The sequence below is a fragment of the Canis lupus genome, chromosome 8, assembly GCF_003254725.2.
Source record: "Canis lupus dingo isolate Sandy chromosome 8, ASM325472v2, whole genome shotgun sequence".
NCBI classification, from domain to species: Eukaryota; Metazoa; Chordata; class Mammalia; order Carnivora; family Canidae; genus Canis; species Canis lupus.
In genome coordinates this window covers 31327735-31344163 of record NC_064250.1, presented here as the reverse complement: position 1 = coordinate 31344163, position 16429 = coordinate 31327735, and the positions used below count along the sequence as shown (strand labels likewise).

Below are 16429 nucleotides of genomic sequence, written 5' to 3'. Positions count from 1 at the left end.
AGTATCTTTCTCTATCTGAATTGATCTGGTTTCCAAAAGGTGATGGTGAAAGCTTGGATACAAGTTTAGATAATAAGAGATACTTGTTCCCCAAATCTGTTTGGTTCCTGAGTCTTGGGTAGAGATTTGTGAAATTTTAGTTAGTCTAAGACTTATGAGAATTATCTCCAAACATGTTATTTTAGCTATAATAACCAGAGTTTGCTAATGAAGGATACCTGTGTTTACACAGGAAAGGCATAAAAAGGTCAAATGTAATCAGTGGTTATCACCCCTGGTGGTGATATTTCAAAGTTCTTACTCTGTTTCCTATTGTTTTTTCAGGAGCATATATGTAGACTTTAGCCACAAGTCGTTCAGGAATTTCTATGTCGCATTCACAACTAATATCCCATGAAACTACAGGGCTACCCAGACTCTTAAATTTTGACTTTACAAACATGAGCACGATGGGAAATGTCATGGCCCATTTGGAAAAATGTATTTTTTCAAAATAGAAACTGTTTATTTTGCTGCTAACTTGGAGACATGACCTTGTTAGAGACATCTCAGGAGTTAGAAGTGGGTGAAGAGAAGCAACGTGGAATGGAGTGAAATATGTGAAGGAATTAATACACATAAGTGGGGCAGTATGGTGAAGAATCTAGATAGGAAAGAGAATGGAATGCTTCCTTTGGTCCAGGCAAACAACAAATTCGATCTAGCTTGTCTTTCAGATGTCTGATTTTTCAACATAAAGATGGGGCAACCCATAAGAGAGAGTGGGGTTCACATGGTTCACCACCAGGTTTTGTCTCTGTTTGGCAATCCCTGCTACTCATTGTTTCGTTTGCCAGTGACCACTGAAACATACGTACTGAAAAATAAAGCCTCACATCTTAGAACTTCACATTCTGTGACCTGGATTTAGGGTCAGAGCAGGACAAACAGTTGGAAGAGTATGGCCACAGAATTGAATGAATTTCTTTCTCACATTGGGTGTCAGTTGAGTGACCGTTCAGTGAGAAAGCCTGAACAAAACCAGGCAGATTTTGAGGTGTTACTGGGCAGATTTTAAAGTGTTTCCATGTTTTAAAAAATATATCATTTATATATATAAATATATATATATATGTCGCATGAAGATCCAAGTCCCCATGACATCTTTGCCACCCAATTGGCATACCTCTTACTTCCTCATGTGATTTTATGCATGTTGCTTATTTTTGTTGCTGTTGTTCCCATCTAAGTGGCTTGCACTTTTAGACTGGAAGGATGTTCTTAGACTTTACTGAGCATCACAATCCTAAAGCCTTGTTAAGATATGGACTGCTTAAAAAAAAAAAAAAAAAAAAGATACGGACTGCTGTGCCCTAGCCCCAGAGTGCGTGAGGCTGGGACCAGCGACTTTGCATTTCTACCAAGTTCTCAAATAGTGATGCTGCTGCAGGTCTGAGGACACACTCTGAGAACCTGTGGAATAGTTAATTGTATCTAATAGTGTTTAAAACAAGTAAAAGAGGAAACCCTATGTGTGGAAGATGACAAATTCAGATGAAAATGTGTTTATTTAATTTTTTTTTAATTTTTATTTATGATAGAGAGAGAGAGGCAGAGACATAGGCAGAGGGAGAAGCAGGCTCCATGCACCGGGAGCCCGATGTGGGATTCGATCCCGGGTCTCCAGGATCGCGCCCTGGGCCAAAGGCAGGCGCTAAACCACTGCAACACCCAGGGATCCCTGAAAATGTGTTTATGATTTGGTTGTGACCATTGTGTTATACCTCTGACTAGGTGCTAGGGACAAAAGTAGGGGAAGTTGGTCCTGGTCCTCAATATCTACAGGTTTGTAGTATACGTTGAAAGATAAACACGGTATAGATGTAAAAGTACAATCAGGGAAGTGTGTGAATACAGCCCAAGCAGTATAGAGGGCATGGTGACTAAGACCTCTTCAAATACATTTGTCCCTCTCCAGTGAAGAGCAGTCTCGACTCGCAGCGAGGAAGTATGCTCGTGTGGTGCAGAAGCTGGGGTTCCCAGCCAGATTCCTCGATTTTAAAATTCAGAACATGGTTGGAAGCTGTGATGTGAGATTTGCCATCAGTCTGGAAGGTTTGGTGTTAACTCACCAGCAGTTCAGTAGGTATGACTGTTCTATAACATTCTGAGTTGACCAAGATCTTGAAGCTGTTGTATTATGGGCTGCTTATCTAGTGTATCTTTCCAAGAAAATGGTATTTTTGTTTTTAAAGACTGTATGGAAAGGAATTCAGGTGTTGTGCTTAAATCCTTCCTGGTTCGGTCTCTGTCTGATCTTCTGAAACCATGGTTCTCAAAATTAAATTACATGGCCAGCTGATTATTCACCTGTAAAATTACTCACCTGGCCAGCTGATTAAAACCCTTTCCTACCTAGGCTGCATCATCATAGATATTGCTTAAATTTGCAGTTCTAACAAGCTCACAGGTGATGTCTGTCCTACTTGCCAGAAGCTTGAGACTCAACTGCCCTGCAGATTTCTGAAACAGGCACACTTGGCTTGCTGGTGGTGGCAATGCCAGAGGAGGAGGGGTAGGAGATGGGTCAGGTAGAAGGGGCTGATGGCTCACAGGGGTTTTTATGTGTTTGTGTAGCAACAGGTTCCCCCCACCCCCTTCTTCAGTGCAGCCCTGTTCCTCAGGGAGCATCTGTAGCCTGCTTCTTCACAGTAACTTCCCATCTCACCAGCAAATGCACAGACCATGTCCTCTTTCCTCAGCTGCTTTGGTGATGATCCCAGCCTATCAGGCCCTCATCAGTGAATGAGGTGGACTGGTCAGCCTGGAGCACACTGCCCTGCAGCCAATATACCTAGCCAAGCCTCTTGCGCTGCCTACAATGACAGATGCTCTTAAATTCTCTTCCTCTAGCCTGAACTTCTGTCCTTTTGCTCCACTTTTCCTCCTCTTTGCCTTTGATCATTCCTAGTGACAGAGTTCCTAGTGACAGAGCTGTGCTTTCTCTAACATTTGTTGACTTTCTTTTTGAGGCATGATCTGAACAGCTGTTAAAAATTGCTTTATTTTTTCCTAGCTTTTCAAAAATCCTAGTTCATGCTGAGATTTAGCTTTGATGATATTATTCAGGTGCTGTTTATTTCCCCCCTGATTGTATTTCCTTTTTTCCTCTGCACTAATTTTTTTCAGCATATGCTTATTGGGTGCCTGTAATGTGCCCATTGAGCTCACTGGGAAGCGCCCCCATGCAGGAAATAATGCCTCTTTAGGTATCTTTTTCTTTCTTTAATCTTGGGATAGGTTGTGGATTCATAGTAAAACCTTTGTTTTTAGGAGTCTCTCAACACATGAGCCATCTTTTCTTCCAGATTCTCAATCATGGGCTTCTGGCCTGTCTCTCTCTCTGAACCAACTTTTTCTGAATGTATGAAAGATCTCTGCTCAAATTCTGCCTGTCTGTATTAGATTTAGCACTCCACTTTCTGGCTGTTTAGGGCTCTAAAATGATGCGTGCCATTTCTCCCAAATTCCATCTCTTTTTCACCAACATTGTCATCTTTGTAAGTCTAGAGTAGGAGTGCTTATTGTCACTATTTCCACCTTCTGAAAGGTAAAATGGCCAGCAGGGCAGGATGAGAATTCATCAAATGGACTGATTTTAGCCACTTGGAGTAGGTTGATCACTGTTCTATCTTCATTCTGAACCAATTTTATTATCTCATCCATCTTTTAAAAAAAATTTAGCCAGAAAATCTGCATTATATTCCTACCACTATCTCTTCCTAGTCGTATTCTTGCCTCCTACAAAGGTTTGCCATTCAGGCTCCACCCTTAGACTATGGATTACAGCTCCAGTGTGTGTATTGATGACATTGGGGCATTAAAACACTTCTTTCTCAACAGGTTTGTGTCTTTAAAATGAGATCTCTCCTTAATTGTCTGCAGCCCTATGGGGAACCATGGCACATGTCAGTTGTAATTATTAGGTCAAGTTTGCCTAGGCTAAAACCTCCAGTTCCTTTCATTCCCCTGGCTTTAATATGCTGGGTCCTGAATATTATGGGAAAGTGTTTAAATAGTATTATTTTTAACTTTTTCCTTTTATATCTGAACAGTTATGAACCTGAACTGTTTCCTGGCCTTATTTATAGAATGGTAAAACCACGAATTGTGTTGCTTATCTTTGTATCTGGGAAAGTTGTGTTAACAGGTAAGTTCTAAGATTATCTTCCGGCTTTCATAAAATTCAATAGCTATGTGTTGCTTTGCTTCTCCTTTTTTAATAGCTTTGTTTACCATTATAAATTAAGTGTTGCTACTGTAGAACACTTGGAAAAAAATGAAAAGTAGAAAGGATTATAATACTACCCATTAGTCTCAATACCCAAACACTATAGTTTTTTTTTCATGTTTTTATGGGATTTTGATATGTATATTTATCTTTACATCCTGCCTTTTTATTAACCATTATAACATGTAGCTTAGTTCATTGTTACAAACTCCTCAAGAACACTTTTAGTAGCTGTGCAGTGTTCTAACAGAGGGTTCATCAAACCTTTTTTCTGTAAAGGGCCAAATACTAAATATTTTAGGGTTTGTGGCCATAAAGTCTCTATTGCAACAACTGAACTTTGCCACTAGTGCAAAAATAGCTATAGGCATCACATAAAGTGTGCTGAAATGTGAATTTCATATAATTTATGTAATTTACATGTGTCATGTAATATTCTTTGATTTTTTTTTTGCCCCAACCACTTAAACTATTGAATTTAAAACCATTTTTAGCTAACATGCTATACAAAAACAGGACTAATTGACTGTTTCCTGACCTCTGTTGTAACACATTATCATATCAAACTTATTTTTCTACTGTCAAGCATTTAAGTGTTCTTTCTTTGTTCACTACTTATAATGGCACAGACATTTGGCTATATTTATGTGTGGAGAATTATGTTATTAATGTGGATGCTCAGAAATGGAACTTTTGTTTAAGGATATGACTATTCTTAAGGCTCTGAGTACAAATTACCCAATTGTTTTTTAAAGGAGACACAATATAGTTTTCTCACGTTATACATTCATACCAGCAATGTATTTAAGTATCTTTTACAAGCCTTCAAGAGCGTTCAAAACAAAAATGGCACAAAAGAAAACTAACTTTTTAAGTGAAAATGATCTCACTGCTCTAACCTCACTGGTAATCAGAAGTGGAAATTGAGGACTTTTTTTTAATATACTCAAGAAATAGCATTTAATCTTTTGTAGATGGTGTGTACATAACTTAATCTTTCTGCCAACTTTTTAATTATTTTTCCCCTAAAGAGTTATATGAGTTTGCCATAATATTGAAAGTAATAACTCTTTGTTATACTTACAGCTTTTTCCAGTGGGCTTATTTTTACATAACAAAGGTTTTTAAAATTCTTGAGGTAAATGGTTGAGACTCTTTTCCATACTATCTTACTGAAGTTTGCTATTTTTGTTAAATATTGTCTGATTTTTTGCATATTTTGTTATTCTGTATCAAGATGAATGCCAAATTTACATAGCAGGAGCCAAATTGATTATGCCCCACCCTCAAATAGCCAGCCGCCATCTTACTACTACATATTACTCTCATTATTACTTTGTGATGACTGCATTTGACCTTTATATATGGGTCTGTTCTCCAGTCCTGCCTTTGCTAATTATACTAAGCTAATCCTATTGTATATATTACTATTGTGGTATAAATGTGCTTTGATTTTCGTGATCTTTGTATCTGCTAGCATCAGTTTCCCCTCTTGCTTTGTTTCTTAGTTTCTTTTGAATATTTATTCTTCCAGATAAGCTTTAGAATTTTATAAAATCTTGCCCCATCTAAAAAAAATTTGAGTTTTTTACATAACCTGAATTTGTAGGGAAAATGATGTTACCACTTAGCATCCAAAAACTTGGAATTTCTGTTTTTAAGTCTTCTTTTAGAACTCTCAGTAAAGTTCCATAGTTTGTTTTACTGTAACAAGTAACTAATGTGTCTTCAAAGTGCAGAAAGCCTATTTGGAATTCAAGAACCTTTTGAATACAACAAAGCTATGATTTCTCAGATGCTGCCAATTTAGAGTCGAGAATAATTAAGACCTCCTAGTGACTGACATAAAGTTTACTTCTATGTGTCCTGAAGGAAGGGGGGTGGAATCTGCCAAGTAACTTGAATAGTATAAATATTGGGGCAAACCTATTTCCTACTTAAGGGAACAAACTTTTCAAGACCTTGTGAAGGACACTTTCATATACTTGCTACATATCATTAATCAGTCTTATTAAAAGTGCCAATTGACAGGTACAGGCTAAGTTTCTATTATAGATACACAAAAACAAGTCCCTTTAAAGAGCCTTAATTCAAACCAACTTTCCTACTTGCTCCAATTAAAAGAAAAATAAAAAAACCTTGAGTACTACAAGTTTCAAATGGCAGAATTCTCCACACACAATACCCAAGTCCATGTAATACACTTCCCTTAATATTTGTTATGCATTCAGCATGTAGAACAAAGCTAAATTTCTTCATTTTTGCCAGATGTAGATCATAACTTTTGTGAAGGGGGGAATGAGTTGTATTAACTGCAGTCCAAATTTCTGCTTACACTATGAAGTAAAAGCCAATAAGTGCCATAATCCTGAAATATGAGTAATATCTATTGGGATTTTTCCCTGCTTGTGTTGTATTGTCCTAAAGTACTTTGCCTAGAATACATGGTTTGGGTTATTTTTGCTTCAAATGTCAAGACAAACATTCCTCTTCTTTATCCTTATATATCTAATCTATTTTCACCTGCAAAGGGTTTAAAAACTCAAGGGCTCAATTTGAGTGTCAACTGGAGGAAAGGGACCAAGGAGGCCTCCTTTCAGCCTTGCCTCTAGAACTTTAGCTGGGGATGGTCACGTGGAGTGTCCAGGGGACCCAGAGAGGCACACATCATCTGTTCTGACATGGCAAGACTCTGCAGAGCTGTTTCGAAAGGTCCCAACAAGGGCAAATAACTTTCACCTAGAAAAGGTTAGAGTACTGAAATGAATGCACTTTACATTTCACTATAATTAAATAATGGATCCCAGCCCTTCCCTAGGTAGGAGGTGTACAACACCAGCATACCTGTCATAAGTGGAATCTAAACCATTGTATCACCTGCTGTTTTCAGGGCCTCTGACAACAATTCATCCATGTGAAATTGTCTTACTCCCCTGAAGTGCCAGGGCTGTGGCTACCATGTCCAACTACCATGTCTGAATGTTCTCATTATAGTTGAGTGAGCTGACAGCAAAGAAATCATAGTATCCTACTGTGTCATGGTCCCTGACAGCAGAAAGCAATAGGACCTGGGCCACACTTAACACTGTTTTCCCAAGCCCATGGTGTTTTTCTATGGCTGGTATGAATTTAAAACCTAGGTTTTTGCTTTTTGGGGTTTTTCCTCCCTCAAACCACAGTAAAACTAATATAGCTAGTATCTGCTGGAATAATATACAATGTACAACAAATTTGTTAGCTGAAAGCTAACAAATGATCAGACACATTAAAGTTAACGTGTGTTGGGCATGTATGTGCCAGGCCCTGTGATAAGGGATTTTATGTGGATTCTAGTTACTCATTGAGGTTATACTATATATCCCCATTCCTCACCTGTAAAGTGGGGACAGTGGAGAAGTAAACTTAACAATGTCAGACAGCTGTACCCGCTGCAGCAGAGGTGGGAACTTGAGCAGCTTGGCTCCGGAGCCCCCTCATCTTCATGTACTCACCCTGTCTCCCAGCTCTTTAGATGTCTCTGCAAAGACCTGTGTGGTCTTTGAGGGCAGCTTCTCCCTCTTCCTCCCTTTCAGCTGGAGGAGTGGTGAGAGGCAGCAGGTGTGATGGCTGAGAGGCTGGGCTATCGAAACCAAGGGTCCAGGTTGAATCCAGGCTTTACCATTTATTGGCTCTATAACCTTGGGTGAGTTTAAGTTCTCCACCTTGATTTCTACACATGTAAAAGGTACTTGGCCATAGAAACTACCTGCTAAATGTGAGGAGGCAAAAAAAAAAAAAAAAACACAGTATCTGGCATATGGTCAATGTAGTATAGATGTTAGCTGTTATTCCCCTGGTGAAAGCCCACTCGTTTCCCGACTAGCACTGAAAGACTGGAGTTTTGCTGTGATGCCTTGCCCTGATGCTAACAATATGAAATCTAAGGAGGCTTTAGTCTTGAGTCTAAAATGCTTCATATTTCTTTCTCTCCTTCCAGCATAATGGACTTCTTAAGAAGCTGGGTCTTTGCCACTAAAGGTCACTCTCCATCAGCTAGACCTCAGCAGTTCTTAGACATGAGAAGGTCAGAGGGCAGTATAAAAATGGCAAGACTTATTAGTGAATAGGCCAGAGAGATGATATCCCAGTCAGTCATTACCAGGAATCGCCCATTAATAGCAAGTTAGTATGGACTATAAAATGTATACTTTGAAGGGCTTAATGCTATTTTTTTTTGCAGCTTTCCTTGTGTGCACACATATAGAGTATCGCTTGGGAAAAGAAGATGTATAGTTATCACTTGGTCTAAGAATAGAATTGGAAAATCCAGGTAGTACTGGAAATTGATGTTTGGGCTGGCTAAGGGGTAGGGATGAGCTTATAAACCTTATTGACAGATGGCAGATATTTCACAGACTTTGCGTGCCTATCAGGTACACATACTGTTTTAGGTGCTGAGGATGGAAAAGCAAATCTAATACAGTGCCCCCTAACCCCTGCCAGGAATCAGCCCTAGGGAAGGACACAAGTTATATGATACTGTCTCTTCCAGAACCAGATGATAAACCATGTGTACTTGGACCTGCCATCCCAACATCCCTGATCCTGAAGCACCTTCTTCTAGGACTAAAAATGGCTTAGATTTTGTAACATGTTATGGTTTACAAAGGACTTTTTACAAACATTCACATAACTCATAGCAACCCTCTGAGAAAACTATTGTCCTTATTTTATGGGTAAGGAAATGGAAACTCAGAAGTTAAACAATTTGCCTGTGATTTCAAACCTAGTTAGTGGTAGAGCTGGCATTCAAGCCCATCTAGTCTGATTTCAAGCCAGTCCTTTCTTCATTGCATCAGCCACGGAATTTTCACTTCAGCCACCATGGCTAGGAGTGCTATTTATCACCCAAAATGGTGGTGATTATTACCTGAAGTATTTGGAAAGACTGGTAAGGTTCGCTTTAAAGGCAAGAGTCCTCCAACTAGAGTCTGGTGCTTCAAACTGAGATGTTCGATTCTAGATTAATAGGACTACAGGATCAGTTAGGTGCCCATTAAGTTGTGATACCAATATTTCAGTGAGGAAATATTTGCCTAGAGGGAGCAAATCCCCTCATTGTAATACCCAGTTACAAATGCTGCCCATGTTTATTTGATGACTTTTAGAAGGGATTCTGGATACATGAGGTCTTCACACATAGCTGCTCTTCATGGTTCAGGGGGACTTCAACTTCTTGGGCCTAGTTTTCCCATGAAGGAAATGAAGGAAATTGTATTAGCGAATTTCGACCAAGCCCTTTAGATGTCTATAGATGTTTTTCTGTGATATAAAATAATGATCACTCTCTGTGTCTGTTCCCTTCTGGGCGAGGTGTTTTCTGCTCTCCGGTGGATGCCAGAATGCTAAACACTTTAGGGCTTCAAAATCCCCTTAGGTATGATTTTTTTTTAAAGTGTTATGAAAAACCGAAGTACGTAGTTACCTGGAATGCTGGGCCTAGATCCTCTGTTTCTCAAATATAAAAGGAACCTTGGTTTTTGTGGGTAGGGATGGAGGTTGACTGGGTAGGTGGACGTTTGCTAGATCTACTGTACTTCATTACCTCCTAATAAAAAAGCTGTCACATTCAAATGTACCTAAAAGCAGAAAGAGTCCATCAAACTAGAGGTAGGATTTTTTTTTAATGATGTTTTACTTACTGCTTCCCCAACTCACTGTTTGGTTTCTACAAAAACAATCACTTGAGAAATTAAAATGTTAGTGCTGCAATAAAAATCTGAAGCTTACAAGGTTTTTCCTACCCCAAAGATACAGTTTGTTATCCACATCAGTCACTCACCTCCTCCTCCCCCTTCTTCCTACCCCACATCTTTGAGAGTGGAGCTTCACATATAGTAAACTCCTTGGCAAGGAGTAAGTAACTTTTTGTCCTTGTCTCTCAAATAAATTTAATCTTATGAGGACTTCATCTTTGATTCTTTAACATTTTTTTAAAAACTTGAGGTGAAATTCATGTAATATAAACCTAACCATTTTAAAGTGAACAATTCAGCGACGTTTAGCACACTCACAATTTCTGCAACCAGCACCTCTATCTAGTGCCAAAACATTTCCGTTACTCCAAAATAAAATCCTGTATCATTAAGTAGTTTCTCTCCATTCCTCCTTCCTCTTAGCCCTTGGCAACCTCCAATCTGCATTCTGTCTCTGTGGAATTACTGATTCTGGATATTTCATGTAAACGGAATCATACAATGTGTGACCTTTTGTGTTTGACTTCTTTCACTTAGCATAATGTTTTTGAGGTTTATCCACGCTGTAGCATGTATCACAACCTCCTTTCTTTTGTGGCTAATATTCCATTGCATGTATATATATCACAATGTGCTAACCCATGTCCATCAACAGATGAATGGATAATTTCCACTTTTTGACTATTGTGAATAGTGCTGTGATGAATACGTGTCTGTATGTGCATTGTTGGGGTACCTGTTTTCAATTTGGGGGCGTATACCCAGGAGTAGAATTGCTGGGTCATATGGTAATTCTTAATAGTTTTGAGGAATTGCCAAACTGTTTTCCCCAGTGGCCGAATCATTTTACCTTCTCACCACCAATGTATGAGAGTTTCAGTTTCTCAATGTGTTTGCCAACACTTTGCTATTTTCCATTTTAAAAGTAGTATTATAGCTCATCCTTGATTCTGAATCCTGCTTTCTACCTGACTGTCAAATCTGGTGATCCTCTTTTTGGTGATTTCCCCTCATTATCTTGTAATTAAGCCAGATAACCACTTCTCATGGGTTGTTTCTCTCTTACCGAGCCTTAGCTTTATGGCTCGTAAGAGTCTTTAACTAACTTAAGCAATTTTCCATTTCTCTTCATGCCAACAGTTTTTATATTCTTTTCTTTAATCTCCTTGTCTCCTGACAGTGGTATCAGGCAATAGTTTCCTGATTAGTTGAGAACTCCATATAACATCAGTACTACCAGTACATCCATGACCCTCAGAATACTGTGCCTGCATAGCTTGAAGGTGGAAGTAGTTAGTGGAAATGGGTGGTGGTGAGGGATGACCAGCATCTGACTGCCAGCTCTCAAGAGTAGGGAGCGTGTCTACTAAATGTTTTTAATCCATTTTAATCCCTACAGTAGTTATAATTAAAGACCCCTTGAAAAAAAAAAAAGACCCCTTGAAACTTAAGTCTCTAAGGAGTAACAGTGTTACAGTTTTCCTCCTCTAATCTCTTCTCATACAATGAAATATATGTTTTTCTCATTCCGTTAGTCAATATTAGGGAATCAAGGTGTTAACTAGACCTGAGTGGATCAAAGGAAGTCTCTTTTGCTGGTATCTAAGTGCCCACAGGTGCTGATGAAGGTGTTGTTCTGTGGTCATATTCATGGCATGCTGAGAGATAACATTCCATATTTCATACTGTGCTCTGTGAGGCAAAAGATGAACCGATACACCCACGTAGTAAAGTACTAGAAAACTCTGCCCTCAGGTATGCGTTTGTGGGAATATGGCTGTCATCACCAAGTTCTTTTGTCTTTACCAAAAGGTCACTTTTCCAGTAAACCTAAAGAGATGCCTTCATATTAAAGTACTTGGAGATGACAATGAAATTTTAGTTTTAAGAAAATTTGGGTATTGTCTATGTATTAAAGATCATATAAACTTGGATTTCTTTATAGGTGCCAAAGAACGTTCTGAGATCTATGAAGCATTTGAAAACATCTATCCTATTTTAAAGGGTTTTAAAAAAGCCTGAGTATGTCATTCAGCATCTCACATTATATTGATTTGAGTGTGCATAACTCCACACAAACCATTGTACTGTAGATTTCTCATGCAGATTTTGACTTTGTTAAAGGATGATCCTGTGAGGATCCATGCCTAAGAACTGAAGAAATTTCTTTTTCAAAATGACACGTTATTTTAAAAACCGAAAAAGTAAACATTTCAGAATTTGATTTAGGGCCTTGCTAGAATGATATTTAATGTTTAATCATTAAAATGTAATGCTCTGCTCTTGTAAAAGATGTAGTCTATTAACATGTGTTCTCTGAAAATACCTAGGAATATACAGAAATTTCAGATAACTACATCAAATAGATTCTATCTGCATCATCATCTAGCAGGATAGAAGTGAATGTGTTTGTTTTTGCCTTTTAAAATATTGAGGAGATGGTCCTGGCCATTAGATACAGGCACCTTGAAGGATCCCGTCAGAATACAAATGAAACATAAACGTCTGAAACCTTAAGACAAACTATCCTTTTGTTTGAAATGATCAGAGGAAATGATTTCTCTTTCTTAAAAATAAACTTTCAGGAACCATTCAGGTTTGGTGTAAGCTCTATTTTGAAAACAGCTTAGGGACTTCTTGCTTTTGTGTGTGTGTGTGCTGTTGTCTTATGTCATGGTATTGCAACAGATGGGGTAAGACTAAGGGAATGAAACAAAGGGTTCAGATTCAAGACCCAATTAGATTGTGGAATCCTCAGAATTTGATGGAGATGTACAGGCTATCCAGGAGGATGGGGCTAACATGACTCATGGCTCTTGTTCCCAAGTGGTCAGGGATTATGTCTTTCACCAAGATGAGGAAACAGATTGGTGAGGAGGGAGAGCTGTTTCTGACATGCCCCGTTTGTGGTGGCCACTGTCCATCAATCAACTCCTTGGCAGTTGTGACTCTCTGGGTGTGGAACTTGGGAGAGAAATCGCAGCTGGAGAATTCGGGGCAGTCATCAGTTGACAACCTACCAACATAATCCTTGAGAATCACCGGCCTAGGTCAACTGACCTACAGGCACACTCCTCTTTTTTCCTTCTGTGGTTTGGAGGCATTTTCAAACACCAGTTTTCTGATTTAATCCTCCGACTCCCCCTATTGACCTCCACAGAAAGTAATTTGGAGTAATCGAAATCAGGTTAAATTCTGACTAGTTCAAGTTCTTTCTCAGAGCATGGCCCAGAGTAGAAGAATGTTGGACATTAAAATTCAGTTTTCGGGGATCCCTGGGTGGCGCAGCGGTTTGGCGCCTGCCTTTGGCCCAGGGCGCGATCCTGGAGACCCGGGATCGAATCCCACATCGGGCTCCCGGTGCATGGAGCCTGCTTCTCCCTCTGCCTGTGTCTCTGCGCCTCTCTCTGACTATCATAAATAAATAAATAAATAAAATTCAGTTTTCGGGAAGGTAACGTTGGTTTCCATGTTTAGCACGATTGTTTCCGCTTGTTCTCTGTTATCGAGTACAGTACTTTCAGGTTCCTGTTAATCCTCGCGACGTCGGGTCGGTGCCGTATCTCCACCCAACAGGTAAGAACACAGGTACGCAGAAGTTAGCGAGCCACGAAGGGGCGTGGGTGGGCGGCAGCCGAGATACCTCCCTCCGCGACCCAGCCCCCGCCCGGACTCTGCAGTAGGTTTAGCCAATTTTAAAAGCACCCATAGCGAGTTAAAGAAATTCCCTTATTTTGTTCCCAATCCGTGTTCCCCGAATCCCTCGGGCATCCTATTACTATTTCTTGCGCAAGTCTGAGGCGTCAACTTGTAGGCGTGGCAGCTGAAGCGGGTGATGACCGTGTGTTTGGCGGACTGGCCCCTCGAACTTCTAATCTCCACGCTCGGGGCGGGCTGCCCCAGTGCAGGCGGGAGACGCGGCCCGGAGCTCGGAGAGGCGGGCCGAGGGGCTCGCCCGGACCCCGCCCGCCCTCTCGGCGCCGCCCAGGCCCCTCCTCCTCGCCCAGGATGCACCTGGTTGAAAACAAAATCCCACGTGACTGGCTCCGCTCTCAGGCCATCATGGCGTCTCCCAGTGGGAAGGGAGCCCGGGCGCCGGAGGCTTCTGGCTGCGGGCCTCGGCCGCTCGCCCGGGACTTGGTGGACTCCGTGGACGACGCGGAGGGGCTGTACGTGGCGGTCGAGCGGTGTCCGCTGTGCAACACCACCCGCCGGCGGCTGACCTGTGCCAAGTGCGTCCAGAACGGCGATTTCGTCTACTTCGACGGCCGCGACCGGGAGAGGTACGGCAGCCGCCGCGGCTCCATTGTTTCTTCCCGGGGTTTCTCCTACCGCTCCGCGAACGGAGGTTAGAGCCTGGGGCCCGGGTCCGGGGCCCGGAGCCCCGCGAGAGGAAGGGAATATGGGGAGGGTAGCAGCTTTGCGCCGGCGCCTTGCTCCCAGGGGTCGTGGTCGGGGTTGGGGACCAGATGAGGGAAGGTCGCGGTTTCCCCATTAACCCACCCGAGAAGAGTCTGACCCCACGGCGCTCCTGGGTACTAAAGGTAAGGGATAGATGGTGACTCGAGAGGAGTCTTCCTCCCCCTTCTGCTGTCGTAGAGTTGGATTCGCGGCGCTTGAGCTGCACTTCCATTCAAAAGCTTGGTTTAACCTTTATCTTCGAAAGCACGTTCACTCTCTAGAGGAGAGACAAGAGGATCACATACCTGGTTAAGAAGGATTCGGGCCGTGGTACCCCGTGTCACAGCTGGACCTCGTTACAAGACCGCTTATCCTGATGTGTCAACTAGGACTCCTAGTTGCTCCCTTTCCCCCTCTGCCTCCGAAGATCATTTTGGATACTAAGGCTCTTGGCGATGTGTTTGGCTTTATTTAAAAATACAGACGGGGAGGCGTACGCCTTTAGTTAAGAGAACTGAATTTAGGGACATGTTTTGGCCTTGTTTTGAAATCTAAACACAGAGCTACTAGTCCCAACTAATTGAAAAATTAGCGTGATCAGCTGCAGGGTCTCAACTTTTGTTTCAATGATTTGGTGTCTTTGATAGTAAGATAACTTTTTAAGAAGGAAAGTTCAGGTATTAATTCATTTACGACAACCCAAAACGTAATTATCTCCAACTTACTGTTGAGGAACCTGCACAGTAAGTGCCTTGCCTGGGTCACAGACTATAAGCATAGAGACCAGATTTTAAATCCAGACAGCCTGAATATATCATATATCAGGCACTTAACCACAGGATTGTACAGCATCTATAATTGGAAATGTTTTGAGTGCTTACTGTTTCTCTAATCATAAATGGAATTTCTCTTTTGAGTTTTTTATGGTATCTTTTTAGTTCATTACTGTGTCTCATTGATGCATTTGATGGGTTTAGAAATTGCTGATATAATAAGTGATAGCTTTAAAAATTAAACCAGTTTTATTAAAAGACTGCTAGGCATGAGATGGCAATGTCTAACTGATGGAGTTTATCAAGGGTTCAGTTCAGGACCCTCTTCTCTGTCTACTTTTTCCCACATCAATTCCCATGATTTAAATAATGTCTGTGTGCTAAGACTGCCAGACTTTCATCTCCAACGCAGACCTCTCAGAAATCCAATGAACAGCTGCCTACTCAACATCTGTTTCTAAATTTGCAGTAAGTATCCCCATCTTAATATGGCAAACTGAACTCATGGTTTTCCATGACAAATTCTTTCCTCCCATGCGCATCCTGTCCCAGTAAATGATAACTTCATTCTTCTTAGATAGAGGTCAAAAAAACTTGCCTAGCCTTCCTTGACTTCTCTCTTAATGCCACCATATCTAATCTCATCAACAAATCCTATTTACTTTTTAAAATCTATCTAAATCTGTCCCTCTCAGTACTTCTGGTCTTCCAGAGGATTATTGCTTCTTGAGTCTCTGCTTCCACTCTTGCTCCCTTCTAGTAGTATAGTTTTCACCTTGCACCTGAAGTAACACCACTCTGAATCTTCAGTCTTGCAAGGGTTTCCTGTTTTACCAAAAGTGAAAAGGTGAAATCCTTATCAAAAGTTCCATGTTGTCTCTTCCTCTCTGATCTCCTATTATTTTTTCCCTTACCCACCCTGCTGGACCATCCTGGCCTCCTTGGCAGTCCTTCAAACATACCAGGAACACTCCTGTCTCAGGGCCAATGAAGTCTTACATGGGACTGCCAGGAACTCTTTTCCTCTAGAAATCATCAGAGCTGCTTCCTTTGTTTCCTTTAGGCTTCTGCTCATGTGTTAGAGAAACTAACCATTTAATTAAAATAATAACCTCCTTTCCCACTTAACCTGCTTTGTTGTCTTCCATAGCACTTAGCACTGTCTTACAGTTTACATATCAATTTGTCTAACTGCACCCCACACACACTCCAGTGGTAGAAGAAGCTCTATGAAGACAAAGATTTGTCGA

General features: G+C 40.9%; 2 protein-coding genes across 2 annotated transcripts in view; both read left to right on the top strand.

The window, feature by feature from the left end:
- Positions 1–528: 528 nt before the first annotated feature.
- Positions 529–12584, top strand: TBPL2 (TATA-box binding protein like 2). Its single transcript, XM_049112994.1, has 4 exons — positions 529–590; positions 1958–2125; positions 4095–4189; positions 11951–12584. The coding sequence occupies exons 1-4, from the start codon at positions 529–531 to the stop codon at positions 12025–12027; spliced, it is 402 nt and encodes a 133-aa protein (XP_048968951.1). The 3' UTR covers positions 12028–12584.
- Positions 12585–14028: 1444 nt separating this feature from the next.
- The window catches only part of ATG14 (autophagy related 14), a 35265-nt gene continuing 32864 nt past the window's right edge, over positions 14029–16429 (top strand). Inside the window, exon 1 of the mRNA XM_025442916.3 lies at positions 14029–14288. Within this exon, the coding sequence (XP_025298701.1) occupies positions 14068–14288 (221 nt within the window). The 5' untranslated portion in view covers positions 14029–14067. The remainder of the gene's footprint in view (positions 14289–16429) is intronic.

Excerpts from the sequence above, each read along its gene's own strand:
- TBPL2 (XM_049112994.1), top strand. The coding sequence starts at position 529 with ATGACCTTGTTAGAGACATCTCAGGAGTTAGAAGTGGGTGAAGAGAAG. Across the intron at positions 591-1,957 it reads GAGAAGCAACGTGGAATGGA|TGAAGAGCAGTCTCGACTCG; the intron begins GTGAAATATGTG and ends GTCCCTCTCCAG. Across the intron at positions 2,126-4,094 it reads ACTCACCAGCAGTTCAGTAG|TTATGAACCTGAACTGTTTC; the intron begins GTATGACTGTTC and ends ATATCTGAACAG.